This window comes from Serinus canaria, chromosome 20 (assembly GCF_022539315.1).
Source record: "Serinus canaria isolate serCan28SL12 chromosome 20, serCan2020, whole genome shotgun sequence".
Classification (NCBI taxonomy): Eukaryota; Metazoa; Chordata; class Aves; order Passeriformes; family Fringillidae; genus Serinus; species Serinus canaria.
In genome coordinates this window covers 1,790,686-1,815,344 of record NC_066333.1, presented here as the reverse complement: position 1 = coordinate 1,815,344, position 24,659 = coordinate 1,790,686, and the positions used below count along the sequence as shown (strand labels likewise).

General features: G+C 42.4%; 1 protein-coding gene across 1 annotated transcript; it reads left to right on the top strand.

The window, feature by feature from the left end:
- Nucleotides 1–849: 849 nt before the first annotated feature.
- On the top strand, nt 850–24,177 carry ASIP (agouti signaling protein). The gene is made up of 4 exons (XM_009092931.4): nt 850–973; nt 17,683–17,885; nt 20,025–20,086; nt 21,059–24,177. The coding sequence occupies exons 2-4, from the start codon at nt 17,705–17,707 to the stop codon at nt 21,233–21,235; spliced, it is 420 nt and encodes a 139-aa protein (XP_009091179.2). The 5' UTR covers nt 850–973; nt 17,683–17,704; the 3' UTR covers nt 21,236–24,177.
- The last annotated feature ends 482 nt before the right edge of the window (nt 24,178–24,659 follow it).

Here is a 24,659-nt window from a genome sequence, read left to right as displayed (position 1 = left end):
GTCGGAAGGTTTTGGTGCCCCAGGCTGCAAACACGAGCAGTGTTGTCAGCAGCTAAAGAATTCAACCATTGCTTGTTTCTATCTATCCCCTCGCACAGAACTCACCCAAGTAGACATAAAAAGCCCAAAAACCCAACCCTGGTGGCACACATGACATGCACATGGCTGCAAAACGGCCAACAAAAAGAATTAATATACCATGGAGATGCATAATAACCCTTGAAATGATAGAGGGACATTTAATACGTCTTGAATAATCACACCCACATTCAGGTAAACTCATCTGGTCTTTGTACATGCCTTTTATCAAGCTTAAGGAAAAAAGATTTTCCTCCGTGGCACTTTGACTTTGAGTAACTCCACAGGACTATCTCATTGGAGTGGAGCTGATGGAAACCTCCCAGTCCTCCAGCCCCGGCAATGGCTGAGGCGCTGATCCTGCAGATGCCCAGCGCTCACAGGGATCTCCGGGCAGCCGGGCACGGAACCCTGCAGCAAGGAGCCCGAAACAAGCGGTGCAGAGCACAACGGATGGGGGTTTTTCAGCAGGCCTTTTCCTCGCCCTGCTCTCCATCCTTTTCTACCTCAGCGACAGCAAAATCCCAGCTGCAATCGCCGCTGCCTGAAGACGGCCGGACCCGGTCTGTCCTGGTGGGTTTCAAACGGGAGGAAAAAGGAGGGGCTGAGGTTCAACTTTCCACTGGATTTTTTAACCATAAGACAGCAAAGAGAGAAGGAGGGGGAGGAAAAAAATAAAACGGGGGAGGGGGGTGGGGGTCGAGGGGAGGACTGATATAAAGCAGGAATTGAAGCAGGACAGACAGACTGACCATCGGTGTGCGGGGCGGCGCGGGGAGCGGCGCGGGCCGGCGGCCGCGCTGAGCTGCCAGGGCCCGCCCTGCCCGCCGAGCTGCGGGACGAGGCAGCGCCTGCCCGGGCCTGGGCCTGGTGACCAGGACACGCTTCAGCTTCGGTAGGACCCGAGCCCTGAACCTTCCCGGGGCGTTTTCCTTGCCCTCGAGTAGATCCGCTATGCCTGCCGCGCAGCACCGCAGAGATCTGCCGGCGTTTACCTCAGAGCAGTGCCGACAGATCTGCCTGCGTTTTCTTTACCTCAGAGCAGTGCCGAGACATCTGCCTGCCTTTGCTTTACCTCAGAGCCGTGCCGAGACATCTGCCTGCCTTTGCTTTACCTCAGAGCCGTGCCGAGACATCTGCCTGCCTTTACCTCAGAGCAGTGCCGAGAGATTTGCCGGCATTTACCTCAGAGCAGTGCCGAGAGATCTGCCTGCCTTTGCTTTACCTCAGAGCAGTGCCTCACTGCTCCGGCAAGCAGCAACGTTTTAAAACTCTCTTAACTTTATTAAAATGGTTATTTTACCGTTTTGTTCTTCTGCGTTTATTTGCTCCACTTTTCTGTTCTGCTCCAAAACCTTCTTTTCCAGGCACTGCCTGTGATTTACGTTGTTTCGATTCTGTTGTTTCGATTCTGTTTGGTGTTTCTGTCTCTTCAATTGATTTTTTTGTTGTTGCAAATTTTGCTTTTTCGTTTAGTCTACTTCTAAGTTTTTTTTTTTTCCCTGAAATTATTTTAGATGTTACATTATCTCTCTTCACTCTCTTTTTACATGATTTTAAAATTAACGACGTACATTTCCTAAGCTGTATTTTTACACTGTTCCAATCGATTAGCCATGTTATTTTATTCCCCTGTCTACGTGCAGTAACTAAAATTATGATATAATGTTAAAATAAATCTCTATTTTCTCGAAGCTTTCATAACTCCAGAAAGATAAGGGATTGGATTTTATCTATTTTAGGACTGATAATATTTGTCTTTGAACATCAGACTGTAATTATTTTTCTGTCAGCTTTTGCTGTAGCACCTCACAAAACAAATCCTACACTTCACATATCCCATCCTCCAGTCTTCCATTAATATTCTTAATATTCTTTAATTTTGTGCGAGTTCGGCAAGCAACGGTTTCTTTACATGGTTAACAAGATACGAAATTCAGAGATCATTTCTGACTGCTGTTTGCAGCACCAGAATTTTTCTTTTCAACACCCATTTCTACTCTATCAATTTTAAAGACCCTGCAGTCACTGGAAAACGAACAATGTTATTGGTAATTTAATTGCAGTTGTTATTTTCCAAAAAGGACTCATTTCTTTCTGCTGTCCAGATTGTTGTCTACTTTTCCCTGCTTTATTTCTCCACCTATACTTCACAGCTGTCTCTTTCTGCTGCCTGTCAGCCACACCGCGGAGGCAAAGGAGAGCTCACTGCGTTCCGAAGTGCCTTTGGTGCTGTGCCTGGAGATTTTGGGGTTTCTGGGCACCTCCTTAATGTGAGAATGGCTCTGACCAAGGCAGGGCAAGTCCTGCAGAGGCATCACTGGACTGTCCCCCTCCCCGCCCCTTTAAAATCCCAGGCAGTTTATTGGGATAGGCTGAAGTCTCTCGTTTTATACAGTTTAATCAATCTCTTTCAGAAAAGTCTTTTGCAGCTCATTAAGGCTGGAGGGGGATTTTTTTGTCGTTTGGTTTTCGCGGTGGTTTGGAGCCTTTCTTGTTGTTTTCAGTTGGGTTTGGTTTTTCTTTGGTTATTTGTTCTGGTTTGGGTTTTTTTCCTGAGAACATCCCATGTTTGCTTTACAAATATCAGAGTTTCACTTCCTGATGTATTTTTCACTTCACAGAATAATTATTTTTTCCCCACTGAAGCAGGCTCAGAAATCTTTCACAGCATTCTAGCCCAAATGCAAAAATACACAAATAACAGAGTGTTTTCCCTAATTATCTTCCCTTTTTCTTGTCAATAAAAAAAACCCAATTCACTGAAAACTGAAGGATTTTGCTGACTTGAATATAGAATTTTTTTTCTTTAGCAATCCCTTCAGTATGTTACACACAGACAGCGAAGCAAAGATACACATTAATCAGTCCCCAGTATTTTGCAGACTGAGCACCTACTAAAACCCTTGAATAAATAATTAACACCTTGTTAATTAAGTGTGCATGCTCATGGAGGATATTTGCATTGAAGAAATAATAGCTTATTTTTAAAATATTAATAACATTCCTTTAAAAAAACAAATTTAATGGAAAAAACCCAATGTATGTGGAATAGTAATATTATTTTCTTTCAATCAAATCAGACAATTTCTCTTCATATTTCTTTAGTCCGGCAGTTAAACTTTTATTTAATTTGGAACAACTGTATTGAATTTTGAGTGATTAGGAAACAGAAGGCAGCACTCTCTGCAGGGAGCACACATTATACCTTTTTCATTTGCTTCTCTCTGCATTTTGAAATGCTCATGCCATTAAGAAAACAACCTGGAATAATAAGAAAGACATTACATTCCAAGTAGTATCGAATTAAGCATTTCAGATCCTTTCAACATGATAACTTTAACTGTACAGCAAAATATGAAGTATGGGTTTTGTCCTGACATCAGCCTCCTTGAATATCCTTGCAGAGCAACATTTTAAATTAATTTTGCCATGAACTTTTCAAAAGTTCCCATAACGGAGGCGTTTCCTGCGGCAGTGGAAAGCAGCCCTGGGAGGGGGAGCTGTGCTCGGAGTTGCTGCAGGTCCCAGAGCCAGCTGCTGGTGGCAGCAGGGACATTCTTCTGGGGAAACACTCTAGGAAGGCTCAGCTGGCAGAGACATCCATGGAAATGGGTGGGTGGAAATGTATTTGCTTAAAAGAAAAACTTAGAAAGTGGCCAGTTCCCAGTGGGGAACCATCCAGTGAATAATCAGATGTAACACGTTACCACATAATGTAAATAAGTAATAATATATATCATTACTTATCTATAACAATAATAATATATATTATTTATATATACGAATAATAGGTATGTATCTAAGATTCACGCTGAGCTTTTAATCATTTATATGTTGAATTTCAAGCCCCGTTCTTTCAGTATATTCTTAAGATTTTGAAATGGACTGCTTCAAGAGGTCTGATTCAATACCTGACAACTCTGGAGGTAACTTTTATTTTCCAAGACCTAAAGTGGTTTTAGAGAAATCAAAATATAAGATACAAAAAAACCAAAACCAACAAAAAACCCAAAAGAAAACAAAAAACCACCAAAAAACCCCACAAAACCAAAACCAACAACTGCAAAAAAAAAAAAAAAAAAAAAAAAAAAAAAAAAAAAGCAGGAAAAAACCACAAACCAAACAAAAAAGCAAACAAAAACAAACAAAAAATTAAAAGAAAAGGAAACTAGTTGGAAATAAGTAAGTAGAGAGATAGGTCAAGTTGGTAGGAAAATTGGAATGCCATAAGTGTAAAAGCAACATCTTTGTTTTCATGATTTTATGAGTCCCCAAAATTCCAGAGCTGAAGTGAACATCCACACTTGAGCACAGCTTCAGACTGGTGAGATGATAAATAAAACTAAATTTCTAGTAATTAGTAGGCCCATAACACAAACAGTGATGTAATATCCAACAATTTTGCTTAGAAGCTGTATTTCTTAGGGGAAAAAAATCAATTTTCTGTAGTAGAAAAGCCAAAGGCAGAAGTTCTAAAATACAGTTGTTACTGAACCAGAATGGTCAAAATCCTTGAAATGTTCTGGACCTGGCTTCTACTTCTGGCAGCTTCATCCCATTAGAGCTTTGTCATCTTGCTTGAAAACTCATTTTTCACCCCATTCTCATTCCAATCCTGCCAAGCACATTCAGGAACTGAGACACTCTCCATTTTTCCTCTGGAATTCCAGGAGTTGAGCTTTGAGTCTCTTTTTAGACATACTTTTCAATTTCTTTGTTTTATTCAAACGCTTTCCAATAAATGAGGGGTGTTCTAGGAGCGCCTTCCAGGCACAGCCACACCAATCTCAAACAAATATCACCCCTCCTACTGAAGCTGCTCCCATTTTCCTGTTTGAGAGCTCCATTTGCACTTTTGACAGCAGTGCTAGGCTGTGAGCTCATTTCCACATCAATCCCAAACCCTTTTGCATTCCTGCTTCCCAGAACAGCATTTCTCAAATGCACAACACACATTTTTTTCCTTGGATGTTTGTCCATCGTTACTTTGTTCTTAGAATGTTTGTTATTTTCCTGTGGGCAGTTCATCCATTAATATGCCACTTGCAGAAATTTGTCTTCATCCTTACTTCCCACTTATGGGCTACACATGGATTTCCCTCCTTCAGTGGGAAAGCTGTGCCTCACAGAGCTTTGTAGAGACAGTCCTGATCTCTCACTGGTCTTGCACAGATACCCAGAATTGCTCCAATGTCTTCCTTCCATATGGGACACAACATCTGAGTCCCTGATCCCAAGATTTTCCACACACAAAGACAAGAGCAAAGCAAATAACCTTTTTCTTGTTTTCTTTTCCCTCATTTTTAGTGGAGGCACATGAGTACAGCAAATAAAAGTTGCAGCTACTCCATGTGAATCCAATGGCTCTGAGTGTTCTTAAATGTCTGTGCCACAGTCAAGATAACACAACCTTGCCAGGACGTGGAAAGAGTGTCCAGAATCCTCCTTTTCTCCCCATCAGCAGCCAGGAAGGTCTCCCCTCCCTGTCACTCAGCACTCTCAGCTGGGACAGGCCAACATGTGTCACCCATATGCAAGTGGTGCCCTCAAGAAGAAATTGTGTTTACAAACCAAAATTAATTTGAATCAAACCCTCTCATTCAGGATGTCAAGGACACAGGCAGGGATAAAAATAGGATATTTAGAAACCCCATTACACAATGAAACACAAATTAAGGACGACTTTTAGCATTCTCTTTAAAATTTAATCCCTTAGTCATTGCCCCTTCATGTTTCCTTTCAGCAGGTGTATCTGCCATAAGCTAAGCAGGAATCCCTCCCTTCTCCATGGATCCAAGGGAAGCAGGGAGCCCCTGGGGGGCTCTGCCCCAGCACCCTGATCCCAGGGTACAGCTGTGCTGTGTCAGAGCCAGCCCCATCACCTGGAGCAGGGAAGAAACACCCACTGCCCCAACAAGTGCGGGATACAACATCCTGGACTGATCACCCTGAGCAGCACAGCTGCACCCCATCTCCTGGGCATGTCGTGGGGACCTCTGCCAGCAGCACAGCTCCTGTTCCTCCTCTGCTCCCCACCCTCAGCAAACAGGGATCACCTGGACCTCAGCACCTCTCCCAGCTCTGTCCTCTGACTGTCAACCAAGATGCTTAAAACTGATCAGGAACAGCCAGAAAGAAAATTCATTTTGTTTTTACCACCAGATATAAACTGATCATTGTTCTTTAGTTATCACATTAACTCATGGCCAGAAGAATTGTTGTTGCCCAAAGGATTTCAGAGGCAAATTCACCATCAGCCTCCACCAGTCACAGACCAAATATTCTATTAATAAAAACCCAACTTCACATTCTAGATTTCTGGATTGTAACGTAAAAGCCAATTTGAATGTACAAATAGAACAAACCCCAAAACAACAGTCTTCAAAGGGAGCACCAACAGGAAATCTCACCTATCCATGCCAGTAAAGCCTGTATCTAGTCATGAACTGGAAGAGAGGAGAAGGACTTGTCAAAAAAGTAATGTCTTACAAGACAAGGCAAGCTCTTACAAGGTAGCAAAGGGATAAGTATTTAAAATAAGGATTTCTCTCACAAGTGAAAATGAAGCAGCAACAGCTTGACAGCTTCCTCTTTCACACAATATTCCAAGGCACTTCCCTGGTTTCCCTTCTTACATGCTCACTCTTCTAGAGACTGTTCCACAGCTGGAAATCATCACATTTTAGATTTTCCCCAAATGAGCTAGAAAGACTTAAAAGTAGAGAAAATTAGGAACGGAAGAGAACACTTAAAGAATGTTTTTTACAAATCCTCTAAATCTCAGTATGAAGGCATGAGTACATTTTCAAACAATTCTAGAGTCCTGTTCTTCACCTCCAAACAACCCTGGGACCAGGAATACATATAATTTCAAATAGACAAAGTATTAGAAGAGGTTGATGGTATTAAAGCAGAATGTTAGAATTATTTAAAATCAGGAAACAAAATTATACTCTTCAGAGACAGCTTAAATTCCTTGAAGGACAGCTAAATAGACATCTGAGATTAGGTGCTAATTGGTAAATTGGTAAAGCTGGGTGAGAAGCTTTCTGTAAGGCAGGGAATAGCCAGGTAATTATCAGTGACAGAATAGCCCTGTGGATAATTAAGCCATTACACGGACATTGACTTGACTCAAATTCTAGCAAATTTTTCGGAGTAGTAGGTAGAAAACTTGATTAAAGATGACTTGAGTGGAGTAAGGAGATTATTTGGCACAGTCAAGGTCACTAACCTCTGATTGTAATGAAAAATAAGCAAGCTGCACAGTAGAGCCATGTGGATAACCAAAGAACTGGAAGAGAAGTCATTTATATTTAGCAATTCTACAGGCTCAACCTGTTCACCTGAGCTGGGAGATTATTAGGAAGTTACTTGCTCATCCAGGCAACTCTCAGGAAGGGAAAAAAAAAAGTAAATGCATTTTTCACAGTGAAGAAGGTTTAGAAGGATTCAGTTCCTAGAAATTGAAATCAGACAAATTTAGAGCAATGAATTACCAGAGGTGTTATCACTTGGTTCAGTTAAGCCTGAAATACTGAAATCTAGGCAGGGTCTCCAGCCTGTCCTGGAAGAAATCAGACTGTGTGATCTCAATGGTTTTGTTGGCTTTTGTAAGCTTCAGCTTCATTACACCTTTTCCCTCTCCTAGGTATTTAGCATCCCTTTGTTTATCCAGTCCTGTTCTGGGGATTTCAGGGTACTTTCTCAAGGTTCCTCTAAATTAGGGGTTCATTAGTCGCTTCTAATCTATTGCAAACAGTAATGAGCACAATAGTCTGGTTCAGGCCACATCCCTGAAACCATTCACAAGAGCCACATCTTTCATCCCCACCCCTGCAAACAAGCTGTAGAATTCTTGATTCCCTGGCCTTTGCCCCCTGGGTAGAACCCAGCTCACATCAGAGTTACGTCCAAGTATTTTTGTTATTAATCTATTTCTGGTTTTAAGATTCACTCCATCCTCAGTTGTGGCATCTGGTATCTGTATGGAAAGTGAGACGAGGATCCAGCCCTTAATGAGGTTAATGAGGCTTTATATGCACCATCACACTGGATAGTTCCTGGGAGGGTGCAGTTTTGTCTGGTTTGGGGGCTCTTTTTGAATCTGTGTCAGTTTCAAATATGAGAAGTGTCAGAGCAGACTGACTAACAGACATCTAATTCATTCCTAAATTTCTCTGACTTTGGAGACTGAATAACAACCTCCAGGCAAGGATTGCAGTACTGCCCTACCCCGAACATGGCAAAGGTTTCCCTTTCATCTCCTCTGAACCCTTTCTCCTGTAATTCCAACCTCAGCTTGTTGTTCTGTCCATCCTGAACAAAGAACAGAGCGTCTGAGCAGGGATGGCTCCAAACAGGCAGATGGAGGGAGGAGAACAAGCAGAGTCATTTATCCTGAGTTCTAGAGGCTGTGATGGACAAGTTTTTCTTCTAAGGGGACTCTTGTCTTACCACAGCTGTCTCTAAAATCAGTGAGTCTGGGCTCCTTGCTGACATAAATTGTGATTCCCACCTTTTTCACCTGGAATTTGAGCTATGATGGCACAGAGAAGTCAGCTGAAGGTCCTCCAGAGGGAAATTTGTTTCCTTCATTTCCAGCCTATGCAAGCTCAAGTGGTTTTGGTCTAAACAGTCTGGCAGAGGGGGCTTGATAAACCAGCATAACTGTCAGAGAAAAGTACTCACAGGATGGTTTGAAAGAGTCTATGCTGAGCTCACATACACACACAGAGAGTTAAAAATGGTTGCATTTATATTCGTGTACACAATAATATATAAAGCATCTGTAAATCAGGGTTTTTAAATATCTGCAAGCCAAATTATGCCTGTCATTGCATATTCCTGCACTTGGCAAATCTTTTTACATTGTCTGACCTTCCTAACTGCTCTGTAGACATCAAGGAGCCCCAAAGATTTGGAGATCATAGGAAGGATCAGTGCAAAACAGGGAACTTTTGCCAGTGGAATGTAAGGAAATTTGGTGTAAGGCACAGGACCACTAGATGTGTTGCCTTTTATCTCAAGCAATTATTTTTATTTGCTGGTATTCATTCTAACTTAAATACATTTTTGCTCCACATGGATGACCAAAATTTGACATAATTCTCTAAATGAAGACCAGTATGTGCACAAAATTTTGAACACTTTCATATTTCGGTCACAAAATATCTCTCTAGACACACCCTAGAATTCAGCTGCCTTTTTATACACAGCTGCATCATATTCTCACTTTTGGTAATGCTGTGAACAATACAGCTGGTTCTTCTTCTATAATTTGAAATCCAGAAGTTGTTACCTTCAGAAATTGGTGGTTTTTTGCTCTCAAGTTAAAGTGTTTAAATGGGACCTCTGCACTGTTGCATCTCATTCAGTTTCACTGCTTCATTCCTCAGGATATTGCAGCTGGAGATGCTGAGGACAAAGGTAGGGAAGCAATAAAAGTGTGCAAAGGAAAAAGAACTAAATACATGGCAGGCAAGAGAAAACTGCCAAAAGGGAATTCTGTCAAAAGTAACAGGGCACAGTGGATGGCTGAAAATAAAAGAAAATAGAAAGTAGGACTAAAAAATTGAAATAAAAGGAGCAAGAAGGATAAATTGAAGGATAATTTTACCTTTAACATTTTGAAGTAAGTTCAAAATGTTAAAGGTAAAATTGCACAGAAAGAGCATATTGCATCAAACACTACAGAATTCTCCCTGGTACATTTCTGTCTCCATAACAAACACAATTCATTTTAGTGAACTGATTTTAGGGTCAGTGTAGGGGAACTAGAGAAGACATAGTACCTCTCAGACCAGGCCCCTGTTTTTGAGAATGACAAAAAAATACACCAAAGACCAGCCAGAGTCTGGAAGAAAGACTCAAAGAAATGAGAATGAGCTGAGAGAAGGCCTCCAATGCCACTTGTCAGTTTGACTTTGGTCAATAGTATGTTAAAGGCTTTTTTTTCAATTTAAGGGTGAAAAGCAGCAGAAATCTGGGTGTAACACACTGGCATCCATAGAAATCCCAATCCTAAAAATTCATGCCCTTTTTTTTTCTGTTTAAAAACAAGTGAGGATGACACCATTTCATACAGATGAATAAGAATTTAAGCCTATTTTATTAAAAGAGAAACTGAGTTCTTTCAGCCACCTGGCCACTGCAGGGAGGAATTTGGTGTCCTGCCATCCCACCATGCTCCGAGTGAGGGTTTTGCACAGGCAGGAATGTCCCCGTTTGGCAGCATCTGAGCACATGGATGAAATCCCTGACTGCAAGGTGTGTAAAACCCAAGCTTCACTTGCAGCTCTGCCTCCAGGGTCATTCCTGGGGAGCCTAAAGGAAATTACGTGGGCTGGAAGAGAACATTAGCTGGTAGCTTTAAGTAGAGGTATTAGAGGAAAACTAAAAATAGCCTCAACTCTTACCCATAAAAGAAAACAGATTTGGACCTAATTTTCTTTGAAAGTCTGAAAAAATTTGATTTTCATCTACATACATGGCTGTCTCCATAGACAGCACGGATCAGTTTTAACCACACCTAGTTTATGTTTAGACCCAAGCACCACAACTGAGTGCTTTGCATTTTTTAAAAATGAGGCAAAACACAAAGGAAGGACATGAAATAATGAATGAAGTGTGAGACTGGAACTGTCTTGGAACCCGCTTTCCATGACCACAGGCAATCTTTTATAAGCAAATCAGAAAAGAGCAGTTAGAATGAAAGCTGTCCAGAAATAAGTACACAAACAGGACAATCCAATAGTGACATTTATCCTGGCTCTTGAATAACAAAGCACAGATATTGGGGGGTAGAGTCAATAATCATTGACTGAAAAATAAGGAATCATGTTCAGAACAAACACATCTCTTGCAGTTTGTGTAAATGCATTTGTGCAGTGATTACTGTAATTATGTGTAAAAGTTAACCTGAATTCCTGATTCAATGTCAAAACCCAGTGGGATTAGCATTGAAGTGCTCATGGCTTCCAGAAGAGCTGAGTTTGGCAGAACTGGGGTAATTATAACCCCAGTGATCTGAGCTAATGAAACACAAACCCTGCAGAGAGATTTCCATGCAAGCACTGGGACTGGCAGTGGCCATGACATTCCTCTCCAGGCAATGCAGTGGTATTTATTATCCTACATCTCTTTGTGCTGCAGAAAAGAGGAAAACTGGGAGTATATTGAGGGTTTCTGTTATGATCAGTAGTAGACGGGGATACATGGGGTATCTTCCAAAGGGAAAAGCCAAGTATACTGAACCTACACTGAAGGTCAAGTGGAAGGAATGGACGGGCACACAGAGACCTCCCTTACTGGGAAATAGCCTTCCCCTCTCCTGGCAAAGTCACTGAAGGTGAAAAGATTAGAGAACATTTGGAAACTGGGCTTCCTGAGCAATGCCAGAGAAAGCCTTCATCTCAGTCTGTGGGCAGGATGTGTAAAACAACCTGCTTGGGTCCTCCTCCAACAACAAGAACAGGGGCACAACTGCCAAGTGGAACTTGAGTAAAACACAAATAGATCCAAATGCTGAGGAAAGCATATTCCCTGGTGTAGAATCATAAAAACATGGAAGCACAGAATGATTTGCGTTGGAAGGGACCTTAGAGATGATCCAGTGCCACCTCCTGTCATGGGCAGGGACACCTCCCACTAGACCAGGTTGCTCCAAGCCCCATCCATCCCGGCCTTGGACACTGCCAGGGGTCCAGGGGCATCCATGTACCTGCAAAATAAGAAATTCCTTTCATTTTTGTTCTTTTGGATGTGCTCAAGAATTTGCCTTTTGCAGCTGGATTTGAAGAGCATGAAAATGGTCTAAGAACTAAGACCAGAACACGGCAGGGGAACAGGAACATTCTGGTTTTTCCCTTCTCATGCTTCCTAGGATCCACTTCAACACATGAAGGGCAGACCCCCTCCAATCCAGCTGGAACTGAGCATGTGTTAAGGGTATTTCCAATCTGCAGAGTCACATTTCCACATTAAGGGATCACTCAACTTTCCTCTTATTTTAACAGTGTGGGAAAAAAAGGCAGATGTGCTGGGTGGGGATGGCAAAGAGCTGTCCAGGGGGGCATGAGAGAACTTGGGGAGGGCATTGAGGAGTTTGGGTGTCCACCCAAACACCAAAAACTCTCTGCAAGGTCTGGCCCTGTCACTATTCTCTCAGAGGTGTATGGCCACACCATAAAGGGGCACTGAGATCATCACCCAGTCCCCCGGCACTGAGTGAAACAACTGAAATTCTGTGAGATTCAGGTCAGAATCCAAACAGAGCCACCAACAGAGTTCTGTGGTGACAAAATTTCAATTGCACAATTTGCATAAATTTGAATTTAAATAATTTTGTGGTTTAAGGAGGAGTAACAGCTATTTCTTTGGTTTTCCTCATGTGTTTTCACATCTTTATAGCCCTGGAAACGCACCTGTCTTTTCTGTGTGTATTCTGTGCAGTCAATCCTGAGCTGTTAGGAAACTTCCAAGGCAGAGGAAGCTCTGTGGCTGGGTCAGCAGAGCTCTTCCTGGGGCAATGGTGATCCCATTTGTCTCAGGGGGACCCATTCCTTTCCCTCCAAGTGCTCCTTAACACACCATTTCCCTTTTTGCTGCTATTCCTTTGCTGAAACCTGATGGTTTGGTGGGATTGCTCTGCATACTGGATAGGTTGGTTCTAGGACCAACTCCCTCAGGTGGTCCTCAGTCATCCCATTAACTTCCATCTTTCATTTTCCAAATTTTTCAGTCTCTCACCCTCTAAAAATCTCAACACTTTTCAAGGCAGCCACTAATTCCTGGGTTTTTTCTTGCATTCCCTTTTTTTCCTGTCCTCTCCTATGGTTTAGTGGTCATGGCGGTGTTTGTTCAAAGGTTGTACTTGGTGATCTTGGAGTTCTTTCCCAGCCTTAATGACTCCAGGATCCTTTCAAAGCAGAAGTTCAGCAGCCCAGTGTAGGTGAAGATTTACAGAGTGCTGTAAAATGGTCTTCTGTATTTTATAGGTCTTTCATCACTTACTTTACAATCTCGTTTTTCCCAGCAGCTGTTTTCAGCTCTGTATAAAGATGCTGATTAATTTGTGAGTCAACCTGAAATTGTCAGAAAATCTGTCTAAGAAAATTTCAACTTGTCTCTTCCAGTGTTCATGGCAGACTTTTTGCTTTAATGTCTCACACTGTTCAGTCTGTTGTGGATGAAGATGGATCTCTGAACAGAGTGAAATCAGTTGTGACAAGAAATGAGTTCTCTTCAAAAGTGTTGAATATATCAGGATGTTTCCAAGCAAACCAAATTTCCAAGAAGGCTTTTAACATGATACCACAAAAAAATTTACTAAAAAGAGAAAAATGTTGTTTCCCATCATCTGTCATTTTCTAAATTTACATTCAGGAAAAATGTTTGTGAACTACAACAATTGGGGTAAAGATTAAAATGCTTTATTTATATATTGAATATAATATAATAATCCAAAGCAGAGAGGCAATGGCTCAGAAGAGGGTACTGTGATCTCTGATGACAGTCAACAAACTTTCAAATGTCCGCCTTTATTTTGGTTTTAAATAAAATTCTGTCATTCCCTTGACAATCAAGACCACTGCAACATGTTAACTATTTCCTTACATAATTTGCTAAACTACAGCTAAAGTTCACTGCTTAAATTTCATTGCCAGGCAAGACTAAGTCTCCAGAACCAAAAATTTAAAAATCGTATGGTAAAGTTCTCCTTGCTCATTTTAGTAACATTAGGGAAATCAGAACCCTCCTCTCAAGTTCCACTATTAAAGCTATTTATTCTGAATTGTTAGGGGCTCAAAAGGAAAATAAACTTTTACATGTAAGTGCTCAGAGAGAAACAGATGTGAAGACAGCTAGAGGTAAGGAAAATAGTTTGATTGCTTTAATCAGCTTTTGATGAGTCCCAGAAGGAAATAATGGGCAAAATGGAAAAGTAAACCTCTCTTTAATGCCAGAAAAAGAAAACAAACTTAGAGAAAGGTTTTGCAATATGATGCAAAAGATGAAACCCAAGATTAGTCAGAGAATCATGGAATATCCTGAGGTTGGAAGGACTCACAAGAAACATCAAGTCCAACTTCTGGCCCTGCACAGACACCCGAACAATCCCACCCTGTGCCTGAGAGCATTGTCCAAACACTGCTGGAGCTCTGGCAGGTTTGGGGCCATGAACACCTTTTTACTCCACTTCTGATTCCACTTTTCTCCTCCTTCATCCCTCCATGAGCTCGGCCCTCATGGACTGTGCTGCTCCAGAGAGCGTTACTTTTCCAGCCAATGGATAGAATTTTGCAGAACAAATGCATATTCCCCAAATATGTGCAGTTTCCAGGTTCAAACACTCACCCCAGGGCTGTACAATCCCTACCACCCAAGTGCTTGTGATTAATAACCCCCATTGTGGATCAGAGCTCAAACCAAGCCAGGTTTGCATTTCCACCCCAGCCATGGTTCAGGTGTTGCTGTTTGAAGTACAGATGTCAGCTGTAAAATTTTACTGTTTGCTCAGACAAAACCACATCCATTGGCAATTTTGCTGAGATAAAGACAAGGATATACAACAGAAACAACATTTTGGGGGGGAAGCTTGTTTAAATGGTACATTGGGGGCAGGCCAAGGTGGTGTCCATCAGGCAGCTTTGTGCCAGTCAGAATTCCAGGTCAGCAGCACACACTGACCTGAACACCAGAGGTACCTTACAGAGCATATCCTGCAATGAGGCTAAGAAGTTGCTTTACAAGCTAAAATCTGCAGCATGAACACCACTGTGTGCAAAGCAAAACAGCTTTCAGCTCACAGCTTGCTGTTGTCATTCCAGCTCAGAGCAGGGAAAGAATTAGAGCCCAAATGTCTCCATCCACCTGCCACAGACAAGCCCTCTGTCATGGAATTGTGGAATAGATCGGGTTGGAAATGACCTTTAAAAGTAATTTAGTCCAAGTCCCCTGCCATGAGCAGGGACATCTTCATCTAAATCAGGTTACTCAAAGACCTTCCAACCTGACCTTAAATGTTTTCTGGAATCAGGCATGACCACCTTCCTGGAAAACCTGTGCCAGTGTTTTATCACTCTCACTGTAAAAAATTTCTTTCTTTCCTTTAAGCCTAGATCTGAAAAATCAGGAAACTTTAATGTATAGCAGGCTAAGATTTGCCATAGGCAATATGTTACATTTAACCAACTGTATATAGACAAGCTTTTGGGCGCACAAGTCATTATTTAGTTCTTGTATGAATTGTAAACATCTGCCTAGAACATGAACATTACCAGGGATACTCAGGTTGGTAAAATCTGTTAGATGAAAAGAAGTTCCAATTGTGAGCTGAATGGTTATAACCTAATAGTTCTTTACACACATAGGTATCTCTTAGAGCAGTTTTTAGGAACATCAAGAAATCTCAGTGAGGTTTGGACATCTTTTGTAAAAGGAGATGGGGAAGAGCAAATAAAAGGGCAACTCCTCTGAAGAAAAAGTAGGATCTTGACCTCGAAAATATTTTCACATACTCCCATATAAATGGGCAATTGCCACAGGCCAGGGCTGAGCTTCTGTACAAGAGTTTGCAAGATCAGAGTAGGTAGAGAATTAACACAGAAGTGTCACCTTGTTACTTTACTAAACTGCAGTAACTAAAAATTCAATTTTACCATGACAACAAAAAATTCTCATGGCAGGACTTGTTCCTTTTGGTTACTGGAATTTGTAGAGTCTTCTAAACAAGATGCACTTTCTCCTCTCAGATTCAGAATAAAATCAAAGGCTCTTCACATCTGATATGATAAAATTTGAATCAACTCATTCAAAGGAGACTCCTACCCACAGCCATGACTCTGATCCAGCCAGGGTCTGAACTTTCACATCTGTGCAGCATTTCAGACACAGCAGCACTGCCTCCCCAGAGGTTATTCCTCCCCTGTAAAACTCCAGGCTCTGATACATCTCTTTCAGTTGTAGCTCATGCAGATGTGTAAACCACAGAGGATCCAGCACGTACATCCCTGCAAATCCCAATGGAGCCCAGACACATTCAGGAGTGAATTATGGACTGTCAGAATGGTTTGGGTTGGGAGAGGCCTTGAAGCCCATTCAGTTACAACATGGGCAGGGACACCTTTCATTATCCCAGGCTGCTCCAAGCCCCATCCAAGCTGGCCTCGGACACTTCAGGGATCCAGGGGCAGCCACAGCTTCTGAGGGCACCCTGTGCCAGGGCCTCAGCACCCTCTGAGTAAAGAACTTCTGTCTCCAGTCTAAATCTCTTTTTTTTAGTTTAAAACCTTTCAGCCTTGTCCTATCACTCTCTGTCTGGATAAAAAGTTGCTCTCCCTCTTTTTGATCAGGGCTGAAGGGGTTCTCATGGCTCCCTGGAGCCTTGTCTTCTCCAGGCTGATTCCCCCCAGCTCCCAGCCTGGCCCCAGAGCAAAGGTGAGTGCCCTCATGGCCCAGCCACAGCCACCAGTGGAAGCAGCCTCGATGCCCCCAGCACTGCTTGGCATAGGAACATGGTGTGCAGAACAGACAACTCCTGAACTGATCCCAAGCACTGGGAATTAGAAGCAGGATAGTGACCATCTCCCAGGGAGGGGTGGGTCGGTGGGGCTACAAAAGCAGGTGTAGAACAGACTTGGTGCAGCAGCAGTGACCAGACTGAAGCCCTCCCAAGGCAGAGACTCCTCATCTTTTAACTCCCCAGCCATGAAGTCTTTACAGCCAGATGAATGGCCCAAAACACTTGGTTTTACTCGCTCTTTTTACTCCATCCAGCAGCTTTTCACTGACACAAAGCCACCCATAAATCTGGAGACTGGCAGTGCCTCCGGGGGAACAAGGCTCCCAGAACCCTGACACTGCAGAAAACTGATGCACATGGAAATAAAAATCAGCTTTGAAATATAGGAAGGTACAAGAAAAGGAGTGCAGGTTGGTGACACTCCCTGTGTACCCTGCAGGGACTGTCACCTCAGGTGAATGGCACAGCTCAGGTGCCTCCATGAGTATCCCCAAATCCCAGACTTTGCCACATCTTGGAAGTTATTCAGTGTGTAACCCCAAGGCACATAAACACTACACAGCACTGGCCTTTTATAACTCACATGAGTTATGGCTGTGATTTAAATGGGATTAGAGCAGCCACTTGGAGGTGAAATAAAACAAGATATTACTTCATGATTTATTTTTAAGACCAGAAAATTAACAGGAAACATAGTTTGGTGGGGGGGAGGGTTTAAATTGTCATTATTCTTTTATGTTTTCTAGCACAGTTTTGTACACAAGATTTCCTAGGAAAAAATTGATGATGTGGTTGAGTTTCTGCCCTTGGCCATATAATAACCATTATAAAGCTCAGCTGGGAGGACCTTCACATCTTATGGGAAATAAACCTTTTGAGAAAAGAATTAGGAAAAAATATCTCAGGGAGTTGTATTTGAGATAACATTGTTCCACTCTTACAACTACAATCTTAGGTATTCTGGGACCAGAGGCAAAGTGCAGGAAATAAAATAATTGGCAGAGATTTGTTGCTAAAGCTGCACAATGTGACAGAAAACCATTGCAGAGATTCATATCCTTGCATCACTTCTACAGGTTTTGACCAACTTTGGTTTTCATGACAATGGAAGTTTTCCTCTCCACAATGGCAAGAAAGAACCTCTTCCTCAGCCTCCTGCTCTGCTACAGCCTGTTCAGGGCTGCTGATTCCCACTTGGTCGTTGAGGAGAAGACAGAATGCAACGTGTCCAGAAGGAGCAAAATGGACCTCTCAGATCTTCCACCCATCTCCATAGTTGGTGAGTAAAACCTGCCCTTCAGTGTCAAATTAACAAGATTTGCAGGAAACACTGCTTTTGATTATTCTGAATTATTTGGATAACTTTGCTTGAATTATTGATTATTCTGAATTATTTGCCCCAACTTTCATAGGGCACAGAACTGTGGTGGCTGCAGCACCAAAGAATGACAATATGTAAACCTCAGTTTAGAGGGGAAAAAAATACAATTTATTTCAGTTTTACAGGTTTCACTTCAGCTCCCATCACACTGTAAGCCTTTTTATATTGAAGAGAATGGTCTTGTGCTAATGTGGGAAATAACCTTGCTTAGAAAATCTTATGCATATGAGAAAAAAACACATAATTTGAGGGTTTTAAGGGTCTGCTCTTGTGATAGAAAAATCAACAGTATTAACAGGTACTAATATAACCTCAGTTTACCTGGCCTTTAAACAGGGGAAGAAAAGAGCACTGCAAGGGAGAGCCAAGGGTCATTAATCTTTCTGTCCAAGACAGGATCAACCCTGTCTCTGTAGTTACTGGCACATGACCACCTGTCCTGTTTGGGAAGAGCCTCTTTATGGTGATGCTTAACTCTTTGCTTCACAAAATTCTTTCCTCATGTCTGCCTTAACTCTTTCCATGTAATTTACACCAACTTCTTCTCTCAAAAATCCCACAGGTGTTTGGAGATAATCAGCTACAGAACATTCATAACTGTGTCCAAATGCTAATTTAAAAAATAACCCTTCTCTTGTTTAGCTCCTTTCTGCACGTTTTTAGGGCTTTAGTTTAAAGCACTCTGGTCATTACCTTGTTTCCTGTGTTTTCTCCATGCTCTTGCTCAGGACAGCATATCTTTAAGGAGAAACAGTTGCCCCACACATGCATTTCCAAAGAAATCTGAACCTCTGAATCCTGAGTTAACTCAGTGTTGTTTAATTGAGAATTTAACAGAGCTTGTGCTGTTCTGCAGCCTCCCAAGCTGTACCATTTTGTGATCCTTGGGATCCTTGATGCCTCCACTCTCACAATTCCCATAACGTTTTTATGTCCCAATTAAAATCAGGGCTATAAAATACAATCCCTTCAGCTGATTTCTCCATCTTCTCCCAGAAGTGAGCCCATGCTTTTGACATGGCAGATGGGCTGAGCTGTGACATATTTCTCCCCACTGCTTCTTAGAGATGCATAACCCTAACTTATAATGATACAAGAAAAAAATTGAAACCCCCCCCCAAACCAGCTCAAAATATTTGTTCTTCATTCTGCAACTCAGTAAATCCTAGCAATTAGAAAATATTTAAAAATATATTGATAGAAGATCTTGGAATAGATAAGGAGACACCATTCACCAGTGGGGATATGGATATTTTTTATCTCAATCATCCATTACATACAGGTAGTGCTTATTGCAGAACTCACACACACAGAATAAAGGTATCAAAAATACCACAATAGCTTGGTGAGCTGGAAGTGAACACTCTTGCTGTGTTAGAGCCCAAAACAAGCCCCAAAACAAGTAATGGAATTTACACAGTTATATCTAAAATTAGATTTGGTGACAAGTATATAGAGGGAGCAATGTTACAGGCACATGAATGAAACACCTTTGCAAGTAACATTATGTAAAATGAGATCGTGGGGGAAGAAGGAAGAAAGAACTGCAGAATCAAAGGTGGCATCACAGATGCAGAGTATGTGCCAAATCAGCAGAGTTTTTGCTTGTGGAAAGCAGTGTACACTTGTTAATTCCTTCCAAAATTATGCATGTAGCACAACATTTTAACAGAAGAAATTGTGGAATTCTAAAGATTTTTCCTATTTTGTTTATGTGACTACTACGCATGAGCACCCCAATCTTTTTCACAGAGACTTTTAATTTTATTTCTCTGAAATAATTCATTGTTTGCATCTACCAAACAATGTGTAAAAAATCCTTTGTAAAATACAAATATCAGTTGCTCTTCTGCTTCACACAAGCAGCAGTGACAGAGTTCAGACACTCTGAATTGAGATGAACATCACTGCAAAACATGCAGCAATGAAGTGGCAGTGTATGTTATCTGCCTCCTCTCACACAAAAATAGGATTATCTCATTGAAATAACATTCTGTAAAACTGATTCTACATTTTCCTCTGCTATTCTCATTGAAGATTTATCCAGAAAATCCCAGAAAGTCAGCAGGAAAGAGGCAGAGAACAAGAAATCTTCCAAGGTTGGTGGTTGTTCAAAAAACTTTGTTGGATTAGAACAGTTTGTTACTTCTAGAGTTTCTCTTGGTGCATTCATTTGAAAGGCTTTTACTGTCATTCCCTGATTTAAATAATTTACATATTAATTACAGTTTAAAGCTCTAAATGTTGTAAAAATAGATGTGAAACAACAATGGTGGAAAGAAAATTAGAAGCTGTGGCTGCCCCATCCCTGGCAGTGTCCAAGGCCAGGTTGGACAGGGCTTGCAGCCACCTGGGATAGCAGAAGGTGTCCCTGTAGCAAGGGGTGGGATGAGATGGGCTTTCAAATCCCTTCCCACCCAAAGAATTCCATAACTCTGAGTTTCAGAAGTGCACAGGGTGCCTGCAGCCACTGGGCTCCAGAGATCCCTTCCAGGTCCCAGGCACATGCTGAGCAACACAAAATTTCCACCTTTCCACGTCCCCAGCAGAGAAGCTGCACTCCTGGGGGGGATGAGAGACCTTTCCCCCCACCCTGAACTGTGTGTGCAGGGGAGGATTCCCACGGGTGGAGGATCCCTGGGCTCACCAGGGGGAGCATTGCCAAGTTGCTGCCCTGCTCTCTCAGCTCAGCTAACGAGACTGACAGGGAGTTTTCACTCATCTGAAAAGCTGGGAGATCCAAACATGACACCTTAATTGGTTTTGTTGATAATGTCACCATCTGAGTACATTTTGGCACCAATATACTGCTGCCAGTAGTGCATTTCTTCACTGCTGCCTTCCTAGAGACCCTTTCCAAAGCTCCATCCAGTCATGGTCAAAATGAGGTTTGTCATTTTGCTCAGAAGGTTGCTCTCAAGCCACCCTTTTCCATTCCCCAGCCCCATCATGCCTCTGCATTGCTAGCACAGCTCCCACTGCCACAGCCAGCTGCTCCTTCCCCCAGAACCTCCTGCTGTTCACCACCCTCACTTCACCTGTCTATGAATTTTCATGTTTTTATCTTCCAGAAAAATGCTAAACGCAAGATATCTCCAAAGCCAAGGCCCCCACCTGCTGCTAACTGCGTGCCAACCTTCAAAACCTGCAAGCCACACTTGAATTCCTGCTGTCACTACTGTGCTTTGTGCAAATGCAGAATCTTCCAGACCATCTGCCAGTGCCTGATGTTAAACCCCAAGTGTTAAGCCAAGTCAGAAATACAGCAAGCCTTCTGTCTTTCATTAGCTTCTCAAGTGCATATTTCAAATTGCCCCATGTCCCTAGTAATCAAAATAGAGAGCTCTGAAGGTTGAATTTACCCCTCTAAAAATTTAATGGACAGTCATTATAATGGGGTTAATGTTACCACAAGTTGGAAGTAATTTCAGGGAGCAGACAACCAGGGAGATTGGCACTGATTAGGCATTTTTAGCAAAAAAGCTGTGTTTTATGATGAATTCTGCATTCCAGTGGGTTTGAGGTTTTATTTGAAGGATCATATTAATGCCACTCTGCAGAGTTGTCTAACCAGCACCATAAAACCTGCCCCCATGGCACCCAAATGGCCACTAAAACAGGACTGGTTAGGCCAGTGAGGGACTGGAGCTTGGCTTTGCCCACAGGGACATCACCAGCATTCAGCACAGCCAAAGTACCAGGCTGAAAATGCAGGGTTTGGGTTTAACTCCATTTTCACATATTCAACAAAAATCAGGACAAGAATTTATGTAGGTTATTCCACCCGCAAAGATGGACCCAAGGCTTTAAGGACATTTTTTAGTCATTCTCTCAGCATCCACCTTCAGGGGTTTTGGTCATTCTGACACCAGGCAGTACCTCCCAGGGGTATGATATACACATATACTTCAAACCTGAATGTACCCATGCCTTGGAATATAAAAACCAGGTTTTTTTTTCTCCAGACATATCTATAGGAATCAACTCTTCAGCCTTTCTTCTCCTGCTGCCAAGGGACTGCATGTACAGAGCCCCAAAGCAGGAAGACATATCTGGGACTTTGAGGAAGAAAGGAAAGATCAGCAAAAGATGAACATATGTCCCACATGTACATCTTGAAGCAAACCATTCCAAGCATCCAATTCTTTGCCCTTTCTTGCTGCAGGAGCTCCCAGAACCATCTCCAAGGCCGAATTCAGGCAGGAATGTCCAAGTGCTGCAGCAGCCAGGGGAAAAAATTACATCACATGCCGTATCAAGAGGCTTTAAGGCTCAGAAAGAGATGGCTGAAGTTCAAAGCAACAGAAGATTTCTTTCTCTTGTTCTTGAAGCTCTTTGTCTTAAATTTGATGTATCCAAGATGGCACAGAAGGAAAACCCTTCTTGGTTAAACTCCCAGGAGAGCAAGGAAGGAGCAGACCCAGAAAACATCCCCTACACTGAAGACTTTTTATTTGCCAGACTCCAGCTTTTGTTTTTTACCTCCTCTGTTCTGTACTTACAGTCTCTCTCCTCTGCTCCCTTACTGTTTTTTCTCTGTTCTACTTCCTTGGTTTTAGTGTTTTCCTTTTATCCAACTGCTATTCTTAGTTACCACAGGAGCACTCCAGGGCTAACCCACATCTCCCGCGGTCTCTCCACCTGCCTGCAACAGGGTCCCTTCCAGTGCTCTTTAGCTTTCACAACCAGATTTTTCTGGCCATGAATTTATAATCAGGAAATCAGGAATTTCCTATTCCCCTGTGCAGGTCTAATTGAGAAGACAGTTGTTTACTGATTTATTTCTAAACACAGCTGAGGGCTACAAAAATCTTCTAGGCAGGAAAGGTGATACAGGTGACACTGCAAAGGGGCTTAAGCCATATAAAAGTTTTATTTTTTTAAATTCTAATAATCAGTCTAAAGCCCAGAACTCAGAACTAAGGTCAGATATTGACAGAAATTTTTGTTCATACTAGATATATATATATATATATATATATATATATATATATATATATATACACACACATAGTTTTTGGATTAATCTAAGAGCCCTAATGATGATAGAATGTCGTTGTGTTCCTTATCTTTTATAAGGCACATCAATTGGCATGTCTGATATAAGCTTGAAATCTTGTAAATATATGTAAGTGTGTCTTTTAGCCAGATTTCTTGGCTCAGGAATCTATAGCCATTCAGTTATTATGAAAAAGGAGAATGAGAAGGAAGAACAATACATTATAATGGATTTCAGAATGTGGCTCCTTCTTTTACTAGGTAAAGGTTTAGGTTCCATCATTTTTTTTCAAAATTCTCGTAACTGTAACAAATTGTTGTTGATTTGATGCCGTAAGTTTTAGCTTTCATATTTTCCATATTCTGTACTGCATTAGTATATAACTCTGAGCTCCATATAAAGTGTTAGCAAATTCTCCTCGCAGCTCAGTCACACAGAACAATCCTTTTCCAGCCCCAGAACCAAGGACACCGCTGCAGCTTCAGGCCCAAAAAGTAAAAACAACAAAAAGGACCAAAAAGTGCAAACAACAGCAAATTGAGGAGAGCAGTCTGGGAGGATGGGACTGCAGAACCTGGAGCTGTAATTGGACAATTAACCCCAACTTGGAAATGGACCAAAACTGATAAAAGTGTGAAAACTTTAAAAGTGTGACCCGCTGTCCATCTTGGCTGTAGCCTCAGCCTCAGCTCTTGTACTGCCCAAGGTGTATCCTGTGAAGGCCTTTTAATAAATCCCTACTTTATTCTGTAACACTGTCTAGCCTCTGTTCCAGGCCACCTCACAAGGCATGAGATTGATACTAAAAACATGCCAATAATCACACTACTTCTTACATGGAAACAAGATCATTTTCATAGCAGGAAGTCCAGCTGGTCAGAAAAATTATATTTTACCATGTTCAAGGAAAGTGGGAGCAGAGGGATGGGAAGGAGAGCCAGAAATCCAACAAACAGCTGCTCTGGACTGCAGCTCCCACTCCAGCTTTGCAGAACCTCAGAGTGGCTGAGGTCAGCAGGGACCTCTGGCAGCCATCCAACTGGACCTGCTTGCCCAGGACCACGTCCAGGCAGCTTTTGAACATCTCCGAAGAGGGAAACTCCACCCCCCTGGGCAACCTGTCCTGGTGCTCAGTCACCCTCACTCACCATTAAAACCAGGAAAATAAATGTTTCCTAATGTTTGACTCTCTGCAGTGTGTCCCTGTCTCTCACACTGGGGAGCCCAAAGGGGACACAGCAGTCCAGGGATGAGCTCCACAGTGAGGAGCAAGGAGGGATCCCCTCCTTGACCTGTGCTGGCAATGCTCCCAACACAGCCCAGGGCACAGTTCACCCTCTGGTGACTCTTGGTCACCTTGGTGCTCCCCAGGTGCCCCAGGGCCTTTCCTGGCTCCCTGCTGGGTGTCCCCCAGTGTGTCCTGGGCTTGTTCCTCCCCAGGGACAGGATTTTGTGCTCCTCTTGCTGAGCTGTCTAGCCTGGCTCAGTCCCTCTGCACAGCAGCACATCCCTCTGGTACATCAGGGCTGTGTGCCCAGACACCTCCAAAGGCTCACTCTGCCCCAGCAACCACATCATGATGGACATGGAGCACAACCTGGGGCTCTCAGAAAAGGAAATCAAAGTGCCAAGACCCACCCAAGGACCTCCAGAGATGGCAGCTGACCCAAACA